The sequence below is a fragment of the Alligator mississippiensis genome, chromosome 4 (assembly GCF_030867095.1).
Source record: "Alligator mississippiensis isolate rAllMis1 chromosome 4, rAllMis1, whole genome shotgun sequence".
Taxonomy (NCBI): Eukaryota; Metazoa; Chordata; order Crocodylia; family Alligatoridae; genus Alligator; species Alligator mississippiensis.
The window spans coordinates 196,813,612-196,838,199 of NC_081827.1; the positions used below are offsets into that span (position 1 = coordinate 196,813,612).

The following is a 24,588-nucleotide window of genomic DNA, read 5'->3' on the forward strand; positions in this document are numbered from 1 at the left end:
GTGGAAGGAGAAAGTAAAAACATAGAGGAAATGCACTAACTAGAAAAGGAGATGAAAGGATTAAATAAAATTTTGTTCCCCTCTTTCCAGCAGCTGAGTGCAGAAGTTAGTAGAAAGTCCCTTCATTCTGGAAGCCAGGAGAAACACGAGATGAAGAAATCTTCCTTTTCTTTCACTCAATAGCTGACATGGACAGGAGCATTTGGGAGGAAGTAGATCGGAGAGTCAGATTAGGCATATGGGTGTTAAAAATGGTGCTTATTAGGAAGGAACTATCATATTTTATTTCCCAATTCAAGTGCTCATTGCCTCCACTCCATATAATTATTGCAAAAATGCCACTGCCAAAAGTTAACTAGCTAGGAAACCGACATAACTGTGTTGCTCATGCGTTTTGCCTACTGAAAGATTTAACTGGTATCCTATTTCTGTGGCCCAGAAACATTTTCAATGATTTGTTAATCTGAAGATTTTTAAAAATCTGAATAATGATGACATTTACAAACTGATTTAGATGAACTAGATCTGACTGTGAATAAATTGGGATCTGACACTGGAATGCAAGTAGAATTCAATTTTAGTTTTGCAAACTGCATTTATCCTGCTAACTGCCCTTGACATGGAGCTGAGGTTGTGAGTTGAGGTCCTTTTAAGGAAGAAGAATCTCTAAATAACATCACTGTCTATTTTGTTTTCATCCGTGTCCTTAGTACAGGAGATTGTACCCATTTTTGTTAGACTCTGGACAGCTTAAAATTGTAGGTCTTCCCATTCATGTGCATTTTTACACGCTGGCTTGGTTAGAAAGCTTCTAAATGAAGTTCACTGCTTTACAGTTTCATGTAGCTGTTCCTCCTGAAAGTGGCAAACTAAGCATTCTATCTAAATTATTTCAAATTAAATGAGAAGGTTTTAAAGATAACACACTTTGTTTACTGAGCAAACAAGCAATGTGAAGAGGTCTGTAATTCTGATTTTACCTTTAAGTATTAAATTATTTCACCTGAAAGTGTTTTTCTGAAAGTGTGTAGGAGGGAGGAAAGGATTTTTGTGCATTAAAATTTTTTCCTTTCTTTAAAATGTATCCAATTTATGATAGGGACACAGATTCTCTGGTTGTCATCAAACATTTCTGGTATCCTTACAGGGATATCACAGTTTTATAAATGTATGTGACTTTCATTTTAATTGTTCTAACACTAGATAAAAGACATATATATTTAAATATAGTATTTGGGTAGAATTGAAATGACAAAGTAACTTTACAAAACTGTTAAGCACAAAGCTCTTGAAGCAAAATTATTGGTCTCAATGCAACAAAACAAGATAGAGGCTTATGAGAATATTAAAGCACTCTTAGGCCTCAGTTATTTCAGTCTCTTATGGAGACTTTAAAAAAAAGAAGAAAATTCAGACATCAGAAAGATGGCTTGAGTGAACCACATACAGATTAGATTTCTGTAATTTACTCAGGAATGACATCAAACATAAGATACACTGTAATACATTTAACTGAGCAATGTTGCCTTATGAATTTACAGACATATTGTCACATATGAATATAATTTCACTCTGCTCTCTTCTCAGATGCAGGCTCGGGATCAGGGGATGGAGGTAAGAGTGACCTTTTAATATTACTGTGTCTATATAAATATGTTTTTCACCATTTAATGCTGTAAGTAAATGGACTCTGTTGTTTAGGTGTAACAATACATTCATTTCATACATTTATACTTTCTTTGTGTTTTTTTGTTTTTTCGTTTGTTTGTTTCTTTTGTTTTTCCTGAAGAAGGGACATACTGTATTTTAGTCAAACTAACCTAATAAAGACATGCTATTTTCTTTGGAAATTCAAAAAGCTTTTTTACTTCTAATAGGATGGTGTATTATTCATGAATTGTACTAAGAACTCTATCTCCATCTGCTGTTACTAGCGCTCTCATTTGTTTTAAGTTTAAAATAATATTTCTTGTTTTTAAAACGTGAACCAAACCCTTGGCATCGTCTGCCTCCCCACTGGAGAATTCTAAGCAAATATTTTGCAGAACAAGAGAGAATTATTTTGAAAGTTGCAAAGAAGTATTGCTGTTAGGAAAAAGATGAGGTGGTTTTAGATCAACATCAGTCAAAAATCTCAAACCCTGAACGCCTTATAGGGACAATGTAAAATGCATTCAGCTGCAATTTAACATTTAAAACAATGGGCAGTGATTTATCAGTTACTTTGTTTAAAAATTATGGTTAGATCATAGATTTTTGATAGTCCTGAAAAAAGGGAAAATGCATAGTAGTGCACTAGGAGGCACCATGCCTCAGAAGGTCAAGGAATGCCAAGCATATTGCTTTTACAATTACAGAGGAATAAATCTTCCAAGTGCAAGTGTATTGTTAGCTGAGATGATTGACTAACTCCAAGGCAGGGCCGGATTAATGCATAGGCAAACTAGACACATGCCTAGGATGCTGAAATGCAGGGGTCCTGGTCGTTCGCTCCACAGCGGGTCAGAGGCAGCACCTGGCTCAATCTGACTCTTCCCTGAGCCTGCCCTCATGCATGTGTGGATTTTTATTTAATAATTTTAATGCGTGTGTGTGTGGTAGTGTTTTTTATATGTATATGTATAATACACACATGCACTGAAGGGTTAATCCGGCCCTGCTCCAAAGCAGTTTTGTTGAGTAGCCTAGAAGGGAAAAAATTATGACTTGGTCTATCTTCATCTGCTTGCTCCCTAAGAAGATACAGAGGGCACAGCTAATGTGTTCCCTGTTCTGCAGCCGGATCAAAGATCTGAAAAGGATAGACCTAACATGGTTATGTGAAGAATGGAAATGTTACTCTCTGATTTCCCGTATAGTCATACTACAGATAATCAAACTCTTGCTCTAAATCAGTTTTCTAATGTTGGAAACTCTACAGCATTATGCTAGCAGAGGGGTCCTCAAACTTTTTCACAGTTGTGAACCACAACTCAATAGTGAGCATGTTGTGTGGATCAACTAAGCCTCCCTCCCATGATTCTGGAGACCAGATCCCCTCACTCTTCACAACTGCATGAAAAATTGCCAAATAGCATGTGTTACATGGAAAAGTATTTGGGATTAGGCTGTCTCTCAGTGGGCACGTCTACATGTGTGCTCAACTGCACCGTTGTTACTGTGCAGTCATTTAGTACTTGCTTTCGCAAGTGGCTACACAGTAACTGCCGCTACTGTGCAGTCCCAGTGGTGCATGCATCATTTCTGGCTGTACTCCGCAGTAGCAATGAGCTACTGCGCAGTAGCGTTGGTGTCACAGTTTGTACATGTCACTGTAGTGTCTTATGTAGATTCGCCCAGTGCAGTGCATTGGGTAGACAGTGTGGAGGACAGCTAGTACAGATGTCTGTGGACCTCCAGCCACAGATTTACATGGACCACAAGAAATTTATGGATTACAGTGCAAGAACCAATGGCTCATGAGGACAGTACACTGTAACTGACAAGTTTAATTTCATTGTCCATTCCATGAGAGATCCGAAAAGGAAAAAAGATCCACCACTTTATCCACCCTCTCCTGCTCATCATCGTCAATTCTGAAAAATGAACTAGCAATGCGCTCTTTTTATTACGCTGGAACCAGGATTTCTCCATAAATAATTGTAGTAATACTTTGTGCTTTTAGGGTTTGATTGTTCTCTAACTTACATCATGTCTACAGTAGCGTGTAGTCGTTGACTTCAGTAATGTTTTCTCTAATATACATCAGCTTGAGTAGAAATAAGGCTCAGGTGCTTCTTTTCAGGCAAAGATAGATTTTGCGTATGTAAAATACTCTTTAAACACTATACAGATACGTAAAACCAATCTTGTAATTAACCAGTATTACCTCATGCAGTCTGAAAAGTAATGTACTGCTACAGAAAACCATATAAGCCACAAAGATAAAAAGGGTGAGTATATTAGTAAATTCTTTGGGGTTTTTTCCTCCCATTCTTTGTCATGTGATGAGAAAATTGTCACCTTATTTGCCATTTTGCTAAATTTTCTTTTACCTGAAACCATGCAGGGAAAGAGAATATTTTAAAGTAGGGATGGCAACTGGTAGGCTGCATGTAGCCATTGAGGGGTTAACCTGTGGCCTTCAGGCTCCTGGTCTGGGCAGCACTCCCTCCATCACTCTGCTGCTGTTGCTCTTGTTGCTGTTGCTGCTGCTGCCAGAGTCTCTGGGCTTCACCTCCCCCAGCTTTTGCTTCCTTCTTCACAGGCTGCCCTAAGGGGGTGGGACAGCTCATGAACCATGGGACTCTGGTTTAAGAGACTTGGGGGCAAGAGGAGGACAGAGTTTATGGCCCCCAGTTACTTGGAGGTTGGAGAGCCCTGTTTCAAAGTGTAACTTAATTTACTTTCATTAAAAGTATTGTTTAAATATTTAGGTAAAAAAATATTTTTACTTATGAATGTTCACAATATTAAGAAGTGACTAGTAAGTTTGGCATGCTAGATATGAGGTGCTGAATATTTCCCCAGTTACTTGTATCATTTGGCATTTTTGGGAAATCAGGCAAACTTCAGATATCCCAAATTTGTCACGCAAAAACTGAGATGCATAAACTCATCAGTCAATATTGAAGCCATTGCGTAAATATTACTATATTGCTAGTGTCCTTTTTGAAGTGTCTGCAGAACTTTAAGAAAATAACAACAGCAATCATAAAAACTGATATACGTCAAAGACATAAAGGGCAAAGAAAAACTATCTAACTAGAACTTCAGTAGGATACAATTTATACATGTAATAGGCCTTTCACATGTATGGCCTGTTATAGCTTGTAGAAATAAAGTCAAAATTTATCCAGTTTAGTATTGTGTGTGTGTTTTCTTTGTGCGTGTGTTCTTCTTCTTATTATTATTATTATTATAACATGCATACACAAAGGAAATGGATAAGATTTCAAATTCATTTGAAAAACATAGAAAAGACAAATGTGACCATTCTCCTGAAGTACCAGACTCAGAGCAGAGGACCTAAAGTATGATTTCCAAACAGATGCAGTTTAAAAGCTGAGGTTGACAAAAGATGAGTAGAACAGGACCTCGGGGACTAGCTACGCAGGTAGTAGACAAGTAGGTCTTTGAAGTAGACAGCATCAAGTTTGTGCATCCGTTTAAAGGTCTACAAAGCTGCCTTGTATAATATAAGATTTAATAGGCAACCAATGCTTAGTGCAGACATACATCCATGTGCCATGAGGAACTAAACCTAGGCAAAATAAATGCTGTCACTACATCATTCTTTACTGGGTATGGGTCTGTCATAAAGCGTGTAATAAATTCAAGATGTCATTAGAGTAAGGCTTGAAAAATCCACTCAACAGTGATGAGTGGTAAGATTTTCCCTAGGCAATTAACTCTGAGCGCCTGCTCACCCACTCTTACATAATTTGGGATTCTTCTCTTTTTATTTAGCTGGAGGTTTTTTTCTCCTTCTAGTTCACAAAATAACCTTCCCAATGTAACCTGAATATATACTGATGGGGTGTCACTTTCCAAAGTCTGCAGACAGACAAGTCTAGTGATTATCCAGCTGCTCATAAACTAGCCAATCAACAGCAAACTGAAATAAAGGTGGCAGCTCAGTCTCATGGCTGCTATTTTCAATCCAGTAACTTGGTGCTGTTGCTGCCTGTGGGGAGTATGTAGACAAAACAAGGGTCATGTGCACACAACACTTCAAAGCAGGTTAAATGCTTTTGCACTGCTTTAATGGCTTTGGTATTTGCGCGTGTTGGCAGCTTATTGTGCATTCATTCCAGCTGCTGTAGGACATTCAGCAGTGTAATGCGCCTTAAAAGAGCACAGCAAACTAAAACACCTCCGAGGAGTTTTAGTTTGCTGCCCTACAGCTTCGGAGCAAAGCACCAGGCACCGTGCAGCTTGGGGGCTGCACAAGCAGCCTGTGCAGGTAGCCTGGCAGCAGTCTGGGAAGGCAGGCTTCACCAAAGAAAAAAAAATGAAAAGTGGTGAGCCTGATCTATCTTTGTTTTGTTTTGTTTTGTTTTGTTGGTTCCCTTCCCCACAGAGCCTGCCTGCCTGCATGAGCTGTGCAGGAACCCCGTCCTTCCCTCCATAGCTGCAGTGGCCTTCAGGACTGCCTGAGCCAGGTGCCTTGGGGGGGCCACCACTGCTATGGAGGGAAGCACCAGTCTCCCCTTACCCCCCAACCCCCGCAGCCCAGGGTCCTCTCCGCCTATCAGCAGTTCACCCTTCCCTCCCTGCCGCCGGAGAGGCAGGTAAGACACAGGTGTACACTACACGGGGGTTTACTTTGCCCTAAATTGAAGCAGTATTTTAAAAAACCCACTCCTTCAATTTAGGGTGAAGTAAGCCCCCATTTAGTCTACATATGCCCTATGTCTTTAGGAAAACAGTCACATTAAGAAAGGCAGGCTGAGAAGTTGTTTATGGGGAGGTTTATTTGTGGGGAGGCTTACTTATGGGGAAACTGAATTAAAAGCAAACAACTGCAAAACAAAGGCTAGAGAATGACAGATTAGCTCTTTGGTTATCTCAGATAGTGCCCAATTAATACATAAGCAGGCCCTGATCCTTTCAGGCAACTGGGAGATGGAGAAGCCCCAAAGTTATATGAAGTTCTCTACTCAGAAGCTAATACAAAAGGTGAATACTTCAAGCTGAGTCCACTTCAGTAGAAACCTAAGCAACAGCTTTTGCTCTTCGCAGCATCTATGGATGGCATAGAACATTTTCTGGAAATTCCCACACCCCTGGAATTTGCTGGCAGGATTCTCCAGTTTTCACATCTACCGTAGCTAATAAGTTCAGACCTTTAGCTACTGGTGGGGGTGGGGGCATGTTCAACTTAACAGTTACAAAATGCAGTTAAAATGCATGCAGATACATGCTGTGTGTCACTGTGGCATTGCAAAGTTTTTCCCATTCAGGGTTATTTCCCAACAAGCTCTAACTTTAATACTGCTAGGTCACTACATTTCAATGATTTGCAGCTGTTGCAAAAGATCACAGAAGGGCCTTGTTAAACAGTAATTTTGGGCAGCTCTTGGAGCTTTTAACCTCTGGATGGTCCACACATTAACACCTGAAAGTAGTTTTAAGCACTTGTTATGTCACTTAAAATTATGCCACTCCAGGGCAGGATGATGGCTGCCTACTGGGTGTTACTCTGTTGGAATTACAATGAGGTGTAGCCAGTCTAAGCTACATTTTAGTATAAATGCCCCACCCACTCCTCCTCTCCCATTGGCCCAGATAGGACACATTTTCCACCCTCCCCAGCACTCCAGATCCCTGCTTGCTGCTCCTCCTGTTCCCCATCTGCCACCTTACTTGTGGCTGCCCATGCTGCCTGTCCTGGTAAGCAAGCAAGGAAGGGATAACTAGCTGCTCGGCTGCCACTTCTGCTGTTTGGGGCAGACACACTGGAGAAGAGCAGCAGGTGGGCAGGCAGGTTAACCCTTTTCTGCCTGCTCCCCAGGACAGATGGCACAAACAGTTAGAAGTAAAGGAGGGGGGGAGCCCCATGGGTGGAGGTTGGGAAGGCTGGAACCCCCAGGGGTGCGAGAGAGCCCCGGGGGTGGAGGGTGGACTGGGGGAAGGGGGAAAATCTGGAATTGGGAAATGGAATTCTTACCTTTCAGTCCTCCAGGGCCCCTGCTGGCATGAAGTTCAACTGCTCCACACTCAAGTTAGTACTAACACTGATCAACATTTGTGTGGCAAATAGTGTAAGGTGTAACAAGGCCCTAACACTACCCTACCAGCTACTAACTTTAACACGTCACAACATTCCAGTGATTTGCAACTGTTGCAGCTAAGTGTGTGACATGGCCTGAGGATGCTTGGTACATTTCTAGCCCTGCATCTGGGTTGACATCAAACCCCAAGATTAGATTCAGCCACTAGGGGCATAATCCCATTGTGCTTCTTAAAATAGTAATAAAATATTACCGTCTAGTTAACAGAAGACGTACACTTACAGGACTGTGGATTTCCCAGGTGTTAGTTAATATTGAATCATGTACCATGAAGGGTGCAGACAAATGTCAAGTTTCACCCGATCTGGCCACAAAAAGCAGTTTACAGCTGTGACCAAATACAAGTGTGCTATTGCAAGCAGCTGGCCAATTAGATGAAAAAACTGACTCCTAATTGCATGAGGTAGCCAATAAAGACTTTACAGAATGTAGCATCTTTTGTAACTTGTGTCTGCGGCACTCCCAGCCTGTCACTGTTTTCAGAATGGGAGGGGGGAAAGGGAGCAGAGGGAGTTCAGTTTGGCGGTTTTTCAGCCCCACCTGCCAGGGGGGGGGGCAGGTGTATTGCAGCCCCTCCAAGGTTGAGGGTCCAGTTCACATACCCTTCAGCACCAGCTGGGGAGCCCCAAGAATGAGCTCCCTCTGCTGCCTTTTCCACCCTCCCATTCTGAAAACAGCAAGCACTGGCAGAGAGCCTGGCTGTTGTTGTGGGACCCTGGTTTGCAGGCTCCCAGCCCGCAGCTAGATTCCCCTCCCTGCTGGAACCAACAGTGAACTTCTGTTGGGTCTGAAGTAACAGTTGCAACTCAAAACACTTTGCAAAAAGCATTCTTAGTTACAGCTGGGAGCTGTACTTCTGTCTGCACCCTGACATGTCCGTTGAGGGGTTGACAGCCCTATGTTACAGGAGGAGCAAGAGAGGAAACTACATAGACATAGGACCTCTGACAGTGCCCAAGATTCATGTAATTTTTAGATCACTGCATTTGTTAGGGATAACAATCCCTACGTACACATGGCTTGGGGAACCCAGTGGAATAATGAGAACAATATTGCTGAAATTCAAAGTTCCCTGGCCCCATGAGAGTTTTTCCCAATAAATTAAAGAATATGAAAGCACAGTGTAGTTTTGATTACAAAAAATGTAAGAGGAGTGGAATAATTTTGTTTATAAACAACCTACCTGTGTATTCCAGAAGGTTCAGTTTCAATCAAACACAGGGACTAATAATTAAAATAAAAATCCCATGTCTGTGTGAAGGGGTTTATATGCAAAGAATGATTTTTATGTAAAGAAGAATAATTAAGAGATTTCACTTACTATCAGACTATATTATTTTGTAAGTGGCTGAATTCAAGAACCCAAAGTGATTCATGTACTGGTCTTGAACTGCTTCTCAGTGAATTCTTGTTCATTTCTTCAGTTCTTGTTCAGAACTTCTTTAAATAACAACAAAGTAAAGAGACCAGCCTCTCCTTGATTACTTGTTTTTAATATTTTGTCCTTTTATATTATCTGTATATTTAGTTCTGTCACTTGTCTTTCATTTCTAATCTTATAGATTTATTATGGATGATTGTCTCACAAGGTACTTATATGGCCCCAGCTAATGCAGTATGTTAGTACCAGCACAGAATGAGTTTCTGAGCCCATTTCAATTTCCATTAAAGTCCTATTGACCTAAGTGAGAACTAGATAGGGCCCCTGGGTATGCAACTGTCATCCTACTTTGATTTTTATGTTAATTCACTATGATTTAGGTTAAAGCAGAATAAAAAAAGTGATAGTTCATCAATATCATTGTAATTTGTATTACAGTAGCATTCAGCGTCTCTAACTGAGATCTGGGCTGCATAGTGCTAGGGACTGTATCAGAGGTGTAGCAGGGCAGTTCCATGCCTTGGACAGCAACGATGCATGGGACAGCACTGGCTGCTGCACTGCAGCAATACATCCAGCTGTAGCAGTGGCTGTTTTCCAGTCAGTCTCCATCAGATACACACTGTAAGAGATAATTTGAACCTCATAGAGTTTTTACACTTGCTAGACAAAGGTTCACATGGAGAAGTGAAAGTATGTCTGCACTATGGCAGCAGAATCCCTCAGTTGGGAGGTTCCGGAGCACAACATGCCTAATAGCTCCTGCTCACACCTTCTCCAAACCTAGAAATGAACTGTGGTGAGGCCACTTCAGGGCCTTCTCCAGCATAAGCATGTCAGAGACTGAGGTTTCTAGAGATGCATGGTTTTACAGGCATGTTTCCAGGTTTGGAGCATACAAGTGGCTGCAGATGAGTGAGGAATACTCAGAAATATCCCAGGAAGGACCATACTGCACTTTCGACACTTATATGACTTGCCCACAGTCACACAGCAGCTTAGTAGCCAAGCCATGAATAATATCCAAAGCTCTTGAATTCCTGTCCAGAATCTAATTTTCTGAAACATGCCATCTCCCAGCAGGCCACAAGACTGCCTGGGCATAACCAAGAAAGGCATTGGATCTACATATTATTCCTGCTTTGTTCCTAGTTTGTCAATTTAAGGCATCTCTTTCAGACACACATGCAGTTACAAAGATACCTCTCCAACCTCCCCTCTCATATAGGTTGGGGTTGGGGGTAGAGCTGTGTACTCTTTATAAAAGCTGTATAGAAGAGCAAGAAAACATATTGTACTAACCCAGGCTACTTCTCTGAAATAAAACAGAGGAAAAAATTAACCCTTAGAAACCTGACTATCTGATTTATTTCTAAAGCCAGTTGTTAGGAGTTATGGTAATAAGCTATTATACTTAGCCACATGTATCATCTTTTTTTAATCAACAGCTGAACAGGTACTTTTACTTGATAGCATTTGTACTTGTCTCTCTGCTATTTTGGTATGAACAACTGTTAAATTCAGCCATGCTGTTGCTTTTCCACCAATTTTTCCCACTCTGCTTTATTACAAGGTTGATTGATAGGTAGGGCTATGCAGAACACAATGAATATTGTTGTAAACACCTTCCTAGCAATAACACTTGACTCAAAATACTCTATAAAAGCTGGAGCGTATATTGGTTTGAATGAAGCAGTGTATAAATGTGATACTAACACATACACACAACATATATGGGAAAGTAATGTGAAAGTTTCGATTTAACCTACAAAAGAAACCAAATTCAGGTTTAAGACTGAAACCCCCATCCTTTTTTGCCTGGGTATAATAGATAATATGGTGCTCTGTTGTGTAGCCTCATATGGTTTGCATAATATTTCACCTGCAGTACAACAGGCATAAAAGGAGATGTGAGATTTAATTTCATTTGGGGGATGTGTATATTTATGGCAATATTGAAACAGGAAAAAGGTAGCTATAATAATGTAAGAGTGCAACTCCTGAATACAAAGTGAACTGAATCATACATCAGTGACCAAATCTGGATGTGTACAGTCTTAGTGGCCAAATATAGGCTTTCCTTGCGTAATACCTTTTCCTGTCTTAGCAACCTTATAAAATGTATACAATACTGGTATTGCTGGAAAATATTATAATTTTCCAAAGAACCAGTCTCATTTCCAAAAGTGACTTGGTCATTTAGGAGCTTAAGGCTTTGTTTACATCTCATATTTGCTGTGCCAGGCTGCAGCACTCCTAAATGTGTTGCTCCATGTGAGCTGCCTTCTAAACCGGAAGTAGTAACAATATTTATAAGGCTTTGTGTGCAAACTAATTAACACCATTGCTCAGCTGTGCTAATTAGTTCTCCTACTTCTCCCAGTTCAGGAGGTATTCTATGCAGAACAGCTTGTTTAAGGGTGCAATGGCATGGCATAAGTTTGCACTGTAGACACACAGTAAGTGTACCTGCAGATGTTACACTTAGATCAACTAGCCAAGGCTAGGTCAATCTACTAGTGGGTCGGTACAGACTTTCAGGGAGGTTAAACAGAGCAAAAAATAGATGGTCCAATCTAATTTATCTCACCTGAGGAGGTGAACTAAGATTGGGAATGGATTAGCCCAATCTAACAAATATCTGTACACGTTTGGAGCACAGTCTCGGGGCTGGGAAAGCATAGCTGGTTGCTCTAGCAGAAGGGCTGTGCTCTTCCTACCCACGCCTTCCTCCCTCCCTCCCTCCCTCCCTCCCCACACCCTAACCAAGCTATTTTTAGACCCTTGACTCCTCCAAACCCGCTTTGTACCTCATCAACCCCCCCACAGCCCCACACCCTTCTGTGATCCTGCCTGTTCTTCCCCCCACCCTGACTTATTTAGATTGGTTCCCAGCATGGCCCTTGGCACTGGTGAATGTCTGCACAAATGGGACCCAATCTGTGATCATGTGGCTTGAAGTAAACCTTTGAACTTATGGATGTACTGTAAGCCTCACTGAAAGCCAGTGAAGAATTAAGCACCCATGGGTGCTGAAAAACATGGAAAAAAAATAACCCAGTATTTTACTGGAAGAAGAATTGCATCAGTTTGACCCTGCTCCCCAGCATCTGTATAGCTCATGTACTTCAGCAGGGCTTTTGGGCATTTTTATGTAATAGCTGATTCAATCACATGCCAGGCTGAAAGTAAAACATTGTTTTTGTATTTTTCCATGTCTGTAAGCAGCCTAAGTTCCTAAGTCCTAGATCCTATAAAAAGTTTAGAAACTTAAATAATCCTAACTTTTCAGGTTTTGGGGCCCTGGACTAGAATCCAGAACTTTGTGTTAGGTGCCTAGGCTCCCTGTGCAAGGTGTGGAAACAGGTAAGCCCCTTAAAATGGGATTCACAATAGCAAGTAGGCTGAGCAGGGAGCTGCATACAATCAGCAGTCCTTAGAGCACTGCCACCTGAAGCTAGCCAATAGGAAATTTTAATGACAGATATACTTTAGTCAGGGCTGCAAGGAGGCACCTCCATCCACTGGGGATTGAGAGCCCTGAACAGCTCCTAAGGTAAGTGTTTATAACTTGTCTTTCAAGGCTCACTTTTTCTTTTAAAACATGGCCTTCAGGAAAAAGAAGGTAGGTTGTCCCCACGCCCCTTTATTCAGTTGTTGAATGGTTAGAGCACTCACCCAGGGTTTGGAAGGCCCAGATTCAAATTCCCTCAGACATGGGAGGGAATTTGGTATTCAAAACCAAATCTCCCCCGCTCCCTAGAGATTGTCATAAACTTCAGATTATAGGCTGACTGCTGGGAGAATTTGGGGTAAAAGATCCCAAGATTTATTTGTCAAGAGAGAGGATGAGCCTGACTCTGTCTCTAGGTGTGTCTATATGTGCATTTATGCCGACTTAAATTTACCATGCAGTAACTAAAGTTAGTTCCAAGTCAGTCCACACACATGCGTTACTGCACAGTAATTAATCAAGCCAGCGTAAATTGCCATATTTACTGCACAGTAAATGTGCACGTGTAGATGTACGCTCATACTGCACACTAATTTAGGTTACTGCACAGTAAATGCACAGATATCAATGGTCCCTGTAAGGAGAGAAACCTTTTTCTGGTTCTTGTTTCATTGGATGACATGGTCCAATGAATCTTGAATTCTTTTTAGCACAGTGGCACAGAAGAATAAGTGGAGAATTTCCACACCCCCAAAGAGCTGATAGCCCAGTGATTAAGGCACTTTTCAGGGAGATGAGGGATGTAAGTTTGAATCCCCTCAGGCGGAAGACGGAATTTAACCCAGGTCTCTTGCATCTTGAGTGAGTGTTGCAACTGTCAAGCTGTTGCATAACCAGGGAGCAAGTTGTCCCTTCAGAAAGAAAAATGAATTACACAATTGAAGGCCCTCCACTGAAAGCATCCAGACCTCTTCACCAGTGACACACATTTATGAACAGCTGGTTTAAGCACGTCAGCCATAGACAGTGACGAGTAAAGGAGAGGATGAAGGAATTTCCTTTCCTACATCAGATTATGACACTGCAAAATGTACATAGTTTTAATTTGACATGTCCTTTTTACTTCAAAAATCAGAAATATTTTTCCACTTAAACTGAGATAAAAGTGCAAATATGCCTTTAATTATGTACTATTTGTAAAATCTATAAGCCACTCTAAATCATCAAAACTTCAAACAAATACTATGGTACTCTAGCAAACAGATCAAAAAGAGGGCATCCTAGCCCAAATACCTACTCATTTATTGGTTTATTATTGTAAACAAAGCAGCAGCAAATGCAATGAGCCAAAGTCACTGCATAATTAGTATAAATCTGGATTGTTTTCTCCCATGACTGTTATGAAATTATTGGAGTTTAACCTTAATGACAATGATAACAGAATCTAGCTCATGATTATGGCTACTTACAAGCTTCTGAAGGAATGAACAGGCTTCTGGAAGGTTTTAAAACAGGTATTTCATACTCCACTGTATATCATCAGAAACATGTGCTTATTAGGTCCCATTGATATCACAGCTATGTGATGCATTAAATATGGTTGCTTTTCTGAAGTAGCCCTGAAGAATTTTGGACATGATCATATGTTGTTTAGTTCCTTATATGCTTTCTAATTATACATTCTGCAATTTATTAGTATAAAATTTGATCTACCCCGGTCCTTTCTTCAAAGGCATAGCAGTATACTTGAGCACCCTGGAAAGCAGTGGCGCAGAACAGAGTCAGTGCCTGAGGTGGTGGCAGTGGCTGGGTCAGGATTTGGTCACCTTGTGGTATTTTTGTGTCCTGGTGTCTCCCCCTCCCCCACTTTTGTTACACTGCTGTCTTGACTTGCCCTCTTTGGTGGTGTACCATAGGATTCATTAGAAGTTCCCATGAGATCTAAACACACAAATAAAATGAAAAAGCCGAACAGTCTCAAACACAGGTTGTTTTCACCTTATCTCTCACTTCCCTAGCTTGTGCTGGTATAAATGAGATTATCTAATTTTAGAGCAATACAATCTGTTTGGGATGTTGAAATTACCCTTTTGTGTCAAGGGCTTTTTTCCTTAGAAAGAAATTAAAATAAAAAAATCTGTTGGTCGTATCTTAGTCTCTTTGAAGTCAATGGAAACTATCTTCAGGGAAAGTAGGATTGGATCCTAGATTCCTAACAGACTAGAAAATATTGACTGCTTAATTTAAATATACACATATAGGAAGGTTTTAATGAATGTTGTGGTGGTCCTGAGAAGCCACAACTGTTCACATAATTATTCAGAGAAGTTAAAATCATATGTTAGTATTGCCGGGTCTCACAGTTTTGTCAAGAGTCTTGCAATTTTACATGTTAAAGCCCCGGGCTGATAAGTTTTATTTCATGAAACTTCCAGCTTTTGTTTAAAACAATCAGATAACAATAACAAGTTTCAATCCCTCAATTTTGGAGAGAAATTATGAAAACAAACCATAAATGTTCAAACACCAGAAGGCAATAAAAAAGTTCAAGATTATCTTTTGAAAAAAACCCATGATATTGTGGTCCTGGCTCAGTATTGTTAATGCTTTTGGATTTAACATTTGAATTAGTGAATATTTGTATAGTATGTCATTAATGACTGCATGCATTTATACTATGTAACTTGCTGTTAAGTAGCATCCACTTAACAGCAAAGACTTAAATGACTTAAAGACTCAAAGATTTAAATGAATGCCATATACCTATTGCCAATCACTACGAATTTAAAGGAAATAGGTCCTGTCAAACTAACTAGCTTTTTAAATGACATTTCAGATTTGATTGATAATGGTTCTAGTTTTGAGATTGCATACTGGGGTTCTGTATGGGATTTTGTTTGGTCTCACGTGTTTCAATTAAGAAAATTGATAGAAAATTAACATGGCATGCATTCAATAGATTTAAAACTGTATAACGGCATACCTACAGAATAATAAATCCTGTTCTGGAAAGCAACGAGTGTGATAAGGGGAAGGGAGATACAGTAGCTAATCAGTTGAGTATGGGCTTCCAGTGCAGCTTTATGGCCAAAAGGGCTAACATGATTCTTGGTTGTATAAGCAGGGGAATCTCAAATGGGCACAAAAGGTTTTAGTATCTCTTTGGCACTGGTGCAGTCACTTCTGGAATAGTGTGCCTGCTTCTGGTGCCCACAGTTCCAAAAAGGTGTTTGTAAATAGGAGAGGCTGCAGAGGAGAGCAAGAGACTAATGAAAAGACTGGAAAGCATACTTTATTGTGAAAGATTCAAGCAGACCAGTATGTTCAATTTACCAAAGGGAGGGTTGAGTAGGGACCTGATCATAATCTGTAAGAATCTACAAGGGGAACAGAAAATCAGTTATAGAGCGTTTCTGTGTCTAACAAGCAACGAGGTAAAATCTAGGGGCTGGAAGTTGAAGCTAGACAAATGTATGCTGGAAATTATGCATAAATTTGAACAAGATTCCTGACCCTTTATAAACCTCTCTCTAAATTAAGATTGCACATGTTCAAACAGGAATTAACTCTGAGAAATTTTATAGCCTGTTATACAGGAGTTCAGAGCAGATGATGGGAGTGGTCCGTTCTGCTTTTGAAATCTATGAATCCAGGTTACAGTCTTATAATAAAATTTGTAAAAAAAAGCCATCTGGTGACCCTGTTACTCTGTGGGTTTACTTATTGCTTTGGAAGTGACAGAGTACTGTTTTCCAAATTCTGACCAAATTTTATGCACACAAGTGAAAGAAGGACCACAAACTTAAGTAGAAAAGTTACACCTAACAGAAAGCCATGATTTTGGTTCTCCTTTATATTGAAACCCCTATACACTGCTGTCTTTTTGCACATAACTTTCCAGATAACAGCAGGCTGTTTTTACACTTGCTTTAAGTTACTAATACTGTAGGAATGGCCATCAGGCAAGATAACTTAAACAGCCCTGGGTGATGTCTAAGTTCTGAAGCCTCCCTGAATTTCCCTATAGGCTGCAGTGCTGCTTAGAATCTCAGCAGATCTCAGTTCCATTCCCAATACACTCCCTACGCCAGTACTTTGAAGAGGATCGTAGGAAAGCACCCGGATAGCTGTCTCTGTGGGGCCTCTCAGAAGAGGCATCCACTGTCTCCTGTAAGTAATATTTTTAAGGTCCTTTTAAAAACTCTTACCATGGTTTGTAATTTAAAGGGACCAGAATGGATGTGAGGATCTCATCCAAAGTGCCGTCAAGTTATAAAGCATATTGATAGTGCTTTATTATTATTAGATTGTATTATTTATTACTGCAAATGTCCTCCCAAGTTCTAAAGAATTAACGCGTGTGATGAGCTGTGGGGGCTAGAGAACATCCCAGAGAGAGTGCTGGGTAATCTATTCAACTCATGCACATCTTCCCACCGGCATTAGTCAGAGGTACACCCACGTCAAGGTTATAATAGAATCCTTAATAAACAAATAATCAGTTCTCTCTTGTTGTCTTCTCAAGTACCTGAAATTTTCATCAAAGTAGGAGAGCCTGTTTTATGAATCATGAAGGCTAGTGCAGGACAGGCCTGTGTTGTAATTCATTTAGACAAATGTTGAAGTAAATTGATGGACTGAGGTTTGTTTAGATTAGTGGCCTTTTGAAAAATGAGTTGTCCTGTGTGTACTGTTTTTCAATCTGTTTACATCTAATTAGCTGTTCAGATTGGCTAAAATTAAGTGATGTCACTTGTAATGTGTTCAGAGGTGAAGATATGATAAAATAGGCTCTTCTATAATCTCTTCAATGGGAGGTTTGTAGCATTGGTGTAGTGTGTAGTAAGGAAGTAAAGAATGTTGCTGTGTAATATGGAATCAAATACAATCAAGCTGCAATCTTCTCAATATAATAAATAACTTAAAACAGCTCTCTTGCACCGATTCATATAATGGGAATCCTTTGCCTCCTTCTTATGCCCTTTGGCTCTCTCTTGCCACACATTTGGAGACAGCTCCTCTGTTTTATCAGGGTGGGTACTCCTACAATGGCATTTTCCTTGTTTTCTATTGATTCTTTCATGCTGGATGTTCATCCCTGGAGACAACTAATTTGAGCAGCTTGAAATCTAAAAACCTACTGCTGTAAAGCCTGGGTTTTTAATTCCACGGCTCATCTGACAGCTTTGGGAAGTCACTCTCACAGTCAGAAAAATAACACCCCACAACAGACTGTTCAGCCACTATGCTGGCCCCCAATTTTTTTATTTCTCCAAAGCCTACTTGCTTTCACATGTTACTGCTTGAAAAATCTGCTTTTAATATGTATGCTTCTCTACAATTAAACTCTGCTTATTGCTACACCAGTTCATTCAAACCGTGACCAGAAAGCATCATCCTTTTTACAAAAGCAACAGTTTAGTTTTCATGCTTAGTCATGGGTGCATGTTTAAAGAGATTGTGTCAAAGATATCTTAAAATAGTGGGAGACATTTCTGAATGCTTGGCACTCTCTTGCCCAGATTCAGTCATTCCTTTCCAACAAAGTCTTAAAGGATTTAAACACAGACTTACATGGTTTATTGAATTGGAGAGTCACCTTCCAATTTAGTGAATAGCATTCAGAAGCCCAGAGGCTCCAGCAAGAGAACCTCCTCTTCACTCCAGCCTGATTACTCAACCCAATAATAATAGAATGGCATAAATAGGCCTTTAAAGGGGGGGGGAGGTACTACTCTTGGTAAAGGCAGTGAAGAAGAAAGAAGTAAGATTGTTCTCCAAAGTCTTTGTAAGTAGCGGTAGTAAGGATACAGCAAACAAGGTTGTGAAGATCCTAAATATTGCTGAGCCCACAGTTCAGTGCTAGTAGAGATTTCCAGAGCTGTCAGGCTAAGAGCCTTTCCAGCCCTTGAAGTAGCCCAGGACTGAGATGGTTCAAAGGTAGGTCAAAAAGGCAGTCCCTCCCTCTGTCAGGTAATTCTGGACTGTACCTCCTAGGCACTCTCCCCACATCATTAGAGGCCACTTGTCAAGGATGTTTCATACCCAGCATTCCTGACTTGCTTTTACCCCTGCCTCCCCCCCAGATTTTACATTACAAGTCAAAGGTAGTCAACACATTGCATGATTCAGCCCTGGGGACCCAGAAATAAAAAGAAAAAGTTTTCAAATTTTGCTGCGTTCTTTCTAACAAATGTTCCTGCTGCTTTTCTCCCTCGTCTTAATGGTGTTGCAATTCTGTTTTACTTTCCTTTTACTACAGTAGCACTATTAATGTAGTCAATGATATTTTAGAAATGGTGTCTTTGTTAAGTATTGGGATTTGTTTACCAGAAGGGGGAGCTCAGAACTTGTCTATATTGTGGGTCCTAGAATAAATGTTTGAGATTTGTTTGCATTTTATTATTTTTGGCAATTTTCAGATTGTTTTACCTTATATTTAAAATTCAGAGGATGTATTTCACCAGCTTGTAACAGTGAGGGTTATATCAAGGTCAGTGGCCTCATTCACGATATTTGAGCATCTCTTTAAAATTAAGGGCAGCAGGTAACCTAAACAGCTCTCTCTAGGTAGCAGCAACACTGTTATTTTCATAATGGAAGCAGTTTATATGTAGAAAAACTTTACTAGCTAGCAAAGTAAATCCGTGTCTGAATTCTTTAATATGGCAAATGGGTAATGGTTGAAAGTTTGCAGGGTATATCAGAGGCTGCTTCAGCAGTACTAGCATTACCATTAAAAAGTACTATTTTCAGGATAGTTTGGACCATATAATAAATATATGCATTTGGACTGATTTTTTTCTATGTAATAGTTTGGGAGCAATTTATGTTGTTTGTTTGTTTGCATAAAAACATTTTAAGCCATTTTTTGATTAATAAAGGTGTAAACAATTGAAGTAATTTGTTTTTAAATTTCTTTTCATGATGCTTTAACAAGGCAATACTTACAGCCAAGATCTATTGCTGACTTATTTTTAGTGAATGATTTAAGTCTTTCTCAATTGCTTTCTTCATTATCTACTTAACTTTCTTCCTTTCAAGGTTTCACCTATTTCTTTCCATCTCATCTTTTGAAGAAGGGTCACTGCTGACTAAAAGAGTCCTGTTGAGTTCACTGAGCATTAGATCAGGCTTGTTGAAACCAAAGTACTCTCACTTAGTTCAGTGGGAGAGGAAATAGTCTCTGAATGGCCACCGATGAAATATTAAGTTATTCCCACAATGAAACACAACCTTAAACTAGAATTAAGGCTAAGAAAACATATCAGTAATTTAAGCAGTCAAGAAGTTTGCTAGTGTATTGTATTTATCAAGAAATTAGTAGTTAAGGAACAAATGAAAGCAAACCCTAATATTTAATAAAATAGTTATTTGCCTTAAACCTGCCCTTGGTGACCCCAATTTAACATTGTCTCTGTTTTGTGCCATTTGTCCTTACTTTATAAAAAGTGGGGACTTTTGATCTTGCTCTTTTGAAATTTGGAGGACACAATGTATTTTCACTGAACACTATGTATGTACATCTTAGAGCACTGGAAATGTGTACCACCATAACATTTGTATGCATGTGTATCTGTGATAAATAAAAGATGCTACGACATGCCTGTGTGTGTGTGTGTGTGTGTGTGTGTGTAAGAGAGAGAGGGGAAGAGAGAAAGAAAGGACAGAGTTTTTCAAAGAGCTTCAGAACTGACGTGTTACCACTAGAGGCAATAGACCACCTTATGCCACAGTAGAGCTCCACTTAACAGTTCTAGGGACATGTGTTAGAAATGGCTCACCAATTTAAAGGTAAAAATAAAGAATCAGGTGATGCCCATAAAACAGGGCTGATAGGAAGCAAAAAAAATCCAGCTTTCCTTTTTGCTCAGCTCATTTAGCTGTGGCTGCTTTGTTATGGCAGGATGGCTGGAAAAGATTTAGTGCCAGAGGACTGCATGCTGCGCAACAGTTCTAAAAATACACGAGAAAATGTTCTTGTGTAACGGAACTTCTTTTCCTTTAAGGTGATGTTACACGAGTTTGCCATAATTTGGCTGTTAGCAGTAACAGCTAGCTATGCCAAAAACGGATAATAAATAAAGCCTAAGCAAATGAAGTGTTTTACCAGAGGCAGCCAGCAGATGCCTTGTGCAAACCTTAATCTATTGCTAGCCAGATTAATTTTTTAGTATACTTCTACTTCGCAGTACCTTTAAGCAAGTATATTTAAAATACAAATCATTTATCAACTTCGGCTTCTTCAAAGTGTATGACAAAGAATGCTGGGTTCCCTTCTGTTCTAAAGATGGGTGAAATTTGTGCCTGCTAAGAGCCTGTAAGCCCAGACTCACCATATAGTTTCACAGACATTGTAGAGGATTAACTGTAAAATACTCCAGAGAAGCTCTTCAATTATCATAGCACAGCTGACAATGTCAATTGAGGGAGAAGTGAATGAAGATGAAATGCAGATAAACCTAAGGGAGTGAAAATCTTGAGTTCCATTATGGATAGTCTATTGACAATATGGGTTATAATTTCTGATAAAGAAAAAAAAATCCTTAACTCCCTTTCACGATAGGTATGTTAGTGGATGCTCTGAAATATTTGAATCCTGGCATCTGCTATTTGGAATGCATGGTTTATGTGAAAAGCGGCACTACTGCTTTTGCTTTCAGACTAGTAATAGGGCCTTGAAAATCAAGCTTTTCTTTCCAAGCAAAGCAAAGTATCTTTGCTGATGAAAAAAACAGAAAGGTCAGTGAAGCTTGTCCTTGATGAAAAACAGCCCAAACCGATACTCTGTAAAACCTAAATGGTAAGCTAAGCTGTCCTTGATTGTGGCAAACATGACTGAGCTTTTCACTCATTACAGTTGCAGACAGGCACTTTTTAAAAACTAAATATTGTCTTTGGCTTGGATTAATTGAGGAAGAGGCCTTGCTAATGATTTTTTTGTGAATTTATTGGTCCTGGCATTTTTCAGTGCAATGCGGTCAGTATATTATATTAAAAATGTATATCACAACTGAAGCAGTTTTGTAAAACAAGCTTTAATGCAGCATCTGCTTATTTGTGCCTTGGGGATGTGAGACAGAAGCAAACTGCTTACTGCTTGAGAAATCAGCATAACACCACATATACTGCTGTGGTGTTAGAAGTCAGGGTAATGGCAAAGACTAGATGCAGATCAAATTGCTGTGTTGATAATTAGAAGACAATAAGGCTACATGAAGTTGAACCAAGATGTATTAAAACTAGGTAGTAATTCTCCTTAATGCTGACTGGAAGTAAGCCATATTGGTAGGTAACCGGAACACATTATTGTTTGCCATTATAAAAAGGTCCATTTAAATAGCTGTGTGTCACCTAGAACTATTTAACCTTTTGTAGATATGAACATTAAAGGAGGGCCTACGACACATTTTGTACACTACATTGTACATAAACACATGCACATAATTCCTAGATCCCTGTGTACATGACCATACTGAACCACACCAGGAGTCAGCCTAGATCAGGATCACGTAACTGACCAAATAGACAGTACTAGCTGGTTCAGAAGAAAGTAGACAGCTTTAAAGTAACCTGTCTTTATGAGGAGGTGTCTTACTACACATTGTCTTTAGGTAGTCACCTTATGCCATATATATGCCTTTGATTGTTTTTCTGATATTACCTTATGTAACTGGAAATGTCCTTATTATAGACATACATATCTAATTATTTTGACTGCAGAAATACCTTGTCACAATGAATTCCACAGGTTGCACTGTATCATAACATTCCCTTTTTCAGCATCAAACATGTTTCTTTTCATCTCACTGACTATCCATTTTTTCTACTATTATGAAAGAGGGCTAATAGGATGCTTCATTTACTATTGTTATACTATTAATTATTGTGTGTATCTACATCATATTCTGTCTTCTTAGTTCCGTAACTTTTCTAAATGTAGACATTTAGGGTATTTTCACTTTTGTTTTATTCTTCTTCCTTTTATGAAAGTTTTTCTATGCCTCTGAATATTTTCATTGCCAATATCTCAGACTTATTTCTTCCTGCTACATCGTTTTGATTTAGTGTGACTGGAACTGAGTGCAGTATTCAATGTGAGGCTGTACAACTGCTTTAGATAATGATATTAAAATATTTACAGTATTTTTCCCATTCTACTTATGCATCCTATTTCTTTTTTCTTTTTAATCTTGGCTGTGCAGTGAACAGAGATTTCCCTTGAACTAGTAACTTGAGTGATCCACAAGTGTTTTTCTTAGTGATTAAAATTAGTTTATAAGTTTTGATTTTGAACATAAAAGTTCTGTCTTAGAACATTTAACCTAGGGACAAGGCGCATGATACATACTAAGGCTGTGCGAAGCTTTGGTCGCTGATTTGATTCGGTGGAGATATGGCCCAATTTGGTGGCTGAATCTCTGAATCCATATCTGTCACAGAGCACTGGGTTGCCCTGCTCCTAGAGAGTGGAAACTGCCAGGGAGAGAGCCCTGGCAGGACATAACGAGCACAGCTGCAGGTTGCCAGGGCAACTGGAGGCAGCGAATGACCCACACCTGACAGCGGTTAGCTGGCTGTAAGGGGCAAGGCCTGGCCCTTATAAAGCCCAGAGCTGAAGTCAGGCTGACAGTTTCCTGACAGCAGCCAGAGAGGCAGGAGCTCCTGGAGTAGGGATGCAAGAAGCAGTGAGAACTGCAGGTACTGCTTGAGCCAGATAACAGAAGGCAGCTCCAAGATGTCGGAGCAATGTGGTTGTAGCCAGGAGGCTTGCGTTGTGTTTTGTTTTGCTGTTACACCGGTGGCTAGGGTGAGGCTATAAGGGGTTGGAGGAGGCCTCATAGGGGTCCCCAGTGCCTGAGGATGGTGCAGCGTACTTATAAGGGCCCACAGGGTGTGGGGGCCCTAGTGCCTGGGAAGGCGCAGTATTTTCAGGGGCAACCCCAGCGGTGAGGGGACCCCAGCGCCAGTAAAGGCGCAACTTGCGGGGTGCATAGACCCCAGCCCCAGAGAAGGGGCGGCATTATTAAGGAGCCCAGCGTGGGCACAGCGAGCCCCAGAGAGGGGGCGGCATTATTAAGGAGCCCAGCGGGGGCACAGCAAGCCCTAGAGAGGGGGCGATAGTATCAGGAAGCCCAGCGCGGGCATGTAAGGTCCCAGAGAAGGGGGACTATTGAGAAGCCCAAGATGGGCGTAGCGAGCCCAGCTGTAGGCTAGTATGGCAAGAGCCCTCAGATAGGGGTAGGGTGCTGCAGTGGAGCCCGATGGAAGGGGTTAGTAGTACAACACCCCAGGAGAAAGGCAAGGTGCTGCAGTGGTCCCCGGCAAAAGGGGATAGCAGTGCGGTGAGCCTGGATAGGAGAGGGTAGCCGTGCAGTGGGCCTAAAGGACCAGGGACTCGGTAGGGAGTCCCGTAGGGGGCTAGGTTATTTTAGACAAGGCCTAGAGTGGGCTCAACGAGAGTCCCAGTGAGGGGCCGTATATTAGAGAAGGCCTGGGAGTGGGCTAGACTACAGAGGAGGCCCGGGGGAGCGGGCGTGTATTTTGACAAACCAACGTCTGGTACATCTGCGAGGCTTGGGGTGTGGTATTAGGGTTTGGTAGGAGCCACACGTAGCCCATAAGGCTAGGGTGCCTGGAATGCACCCAGTGTACAGGGAGACCCCCGGTGGGTCCGGAAGAACACGGGGACGGAGGTCCCAGCTAGCCATGCCTAGGAGACGTAAGGCAGCCTCCCAACTAACCTCAAGATCAAAGACGTGGCGGGCGAGAATAGAGGGTGCCCTTGGGCGTAATAGGCACGGAGAGGGGGCCTTAAGGAGATCACAGCCCTCCTGCAGGACCCCGCCGTGACAATATTGAATCAGGAGACCCTTTAATTTCTCCAAATTGAATTGGAAGCCTCTGAATCGATTCAGAAAGATTCGATGATTTGGACATAGACACAGCTTTAAATGTTTTTTGTACATACCTCAAGG

At 40.7% G+C, this 24,588-nt stretch overlaps 1 protein-coding gene across 1 annotated transcript in view; it reads left to right on the forward strand.

The window, feature by feature from the left end:
• Positions 1-24,588, forward strand: part of TMEFF2 (transmembrane protein with EGF like and two follistatin like domains 2) — a 228,098-nt gene that overhangs the window by 11,676 nt on the left and 191,834 nt on the right. The window contains exon 4 of the mRNA XM_019492342.2: positions 1,588-1,614. Coding sequence (XP_019347887.1) covers positions 1,588-1,614 — 27 coding nt within the window. The remainder of the gene's footprint in view (positions 1-1,587; positions 1,615-24,588) is intronic.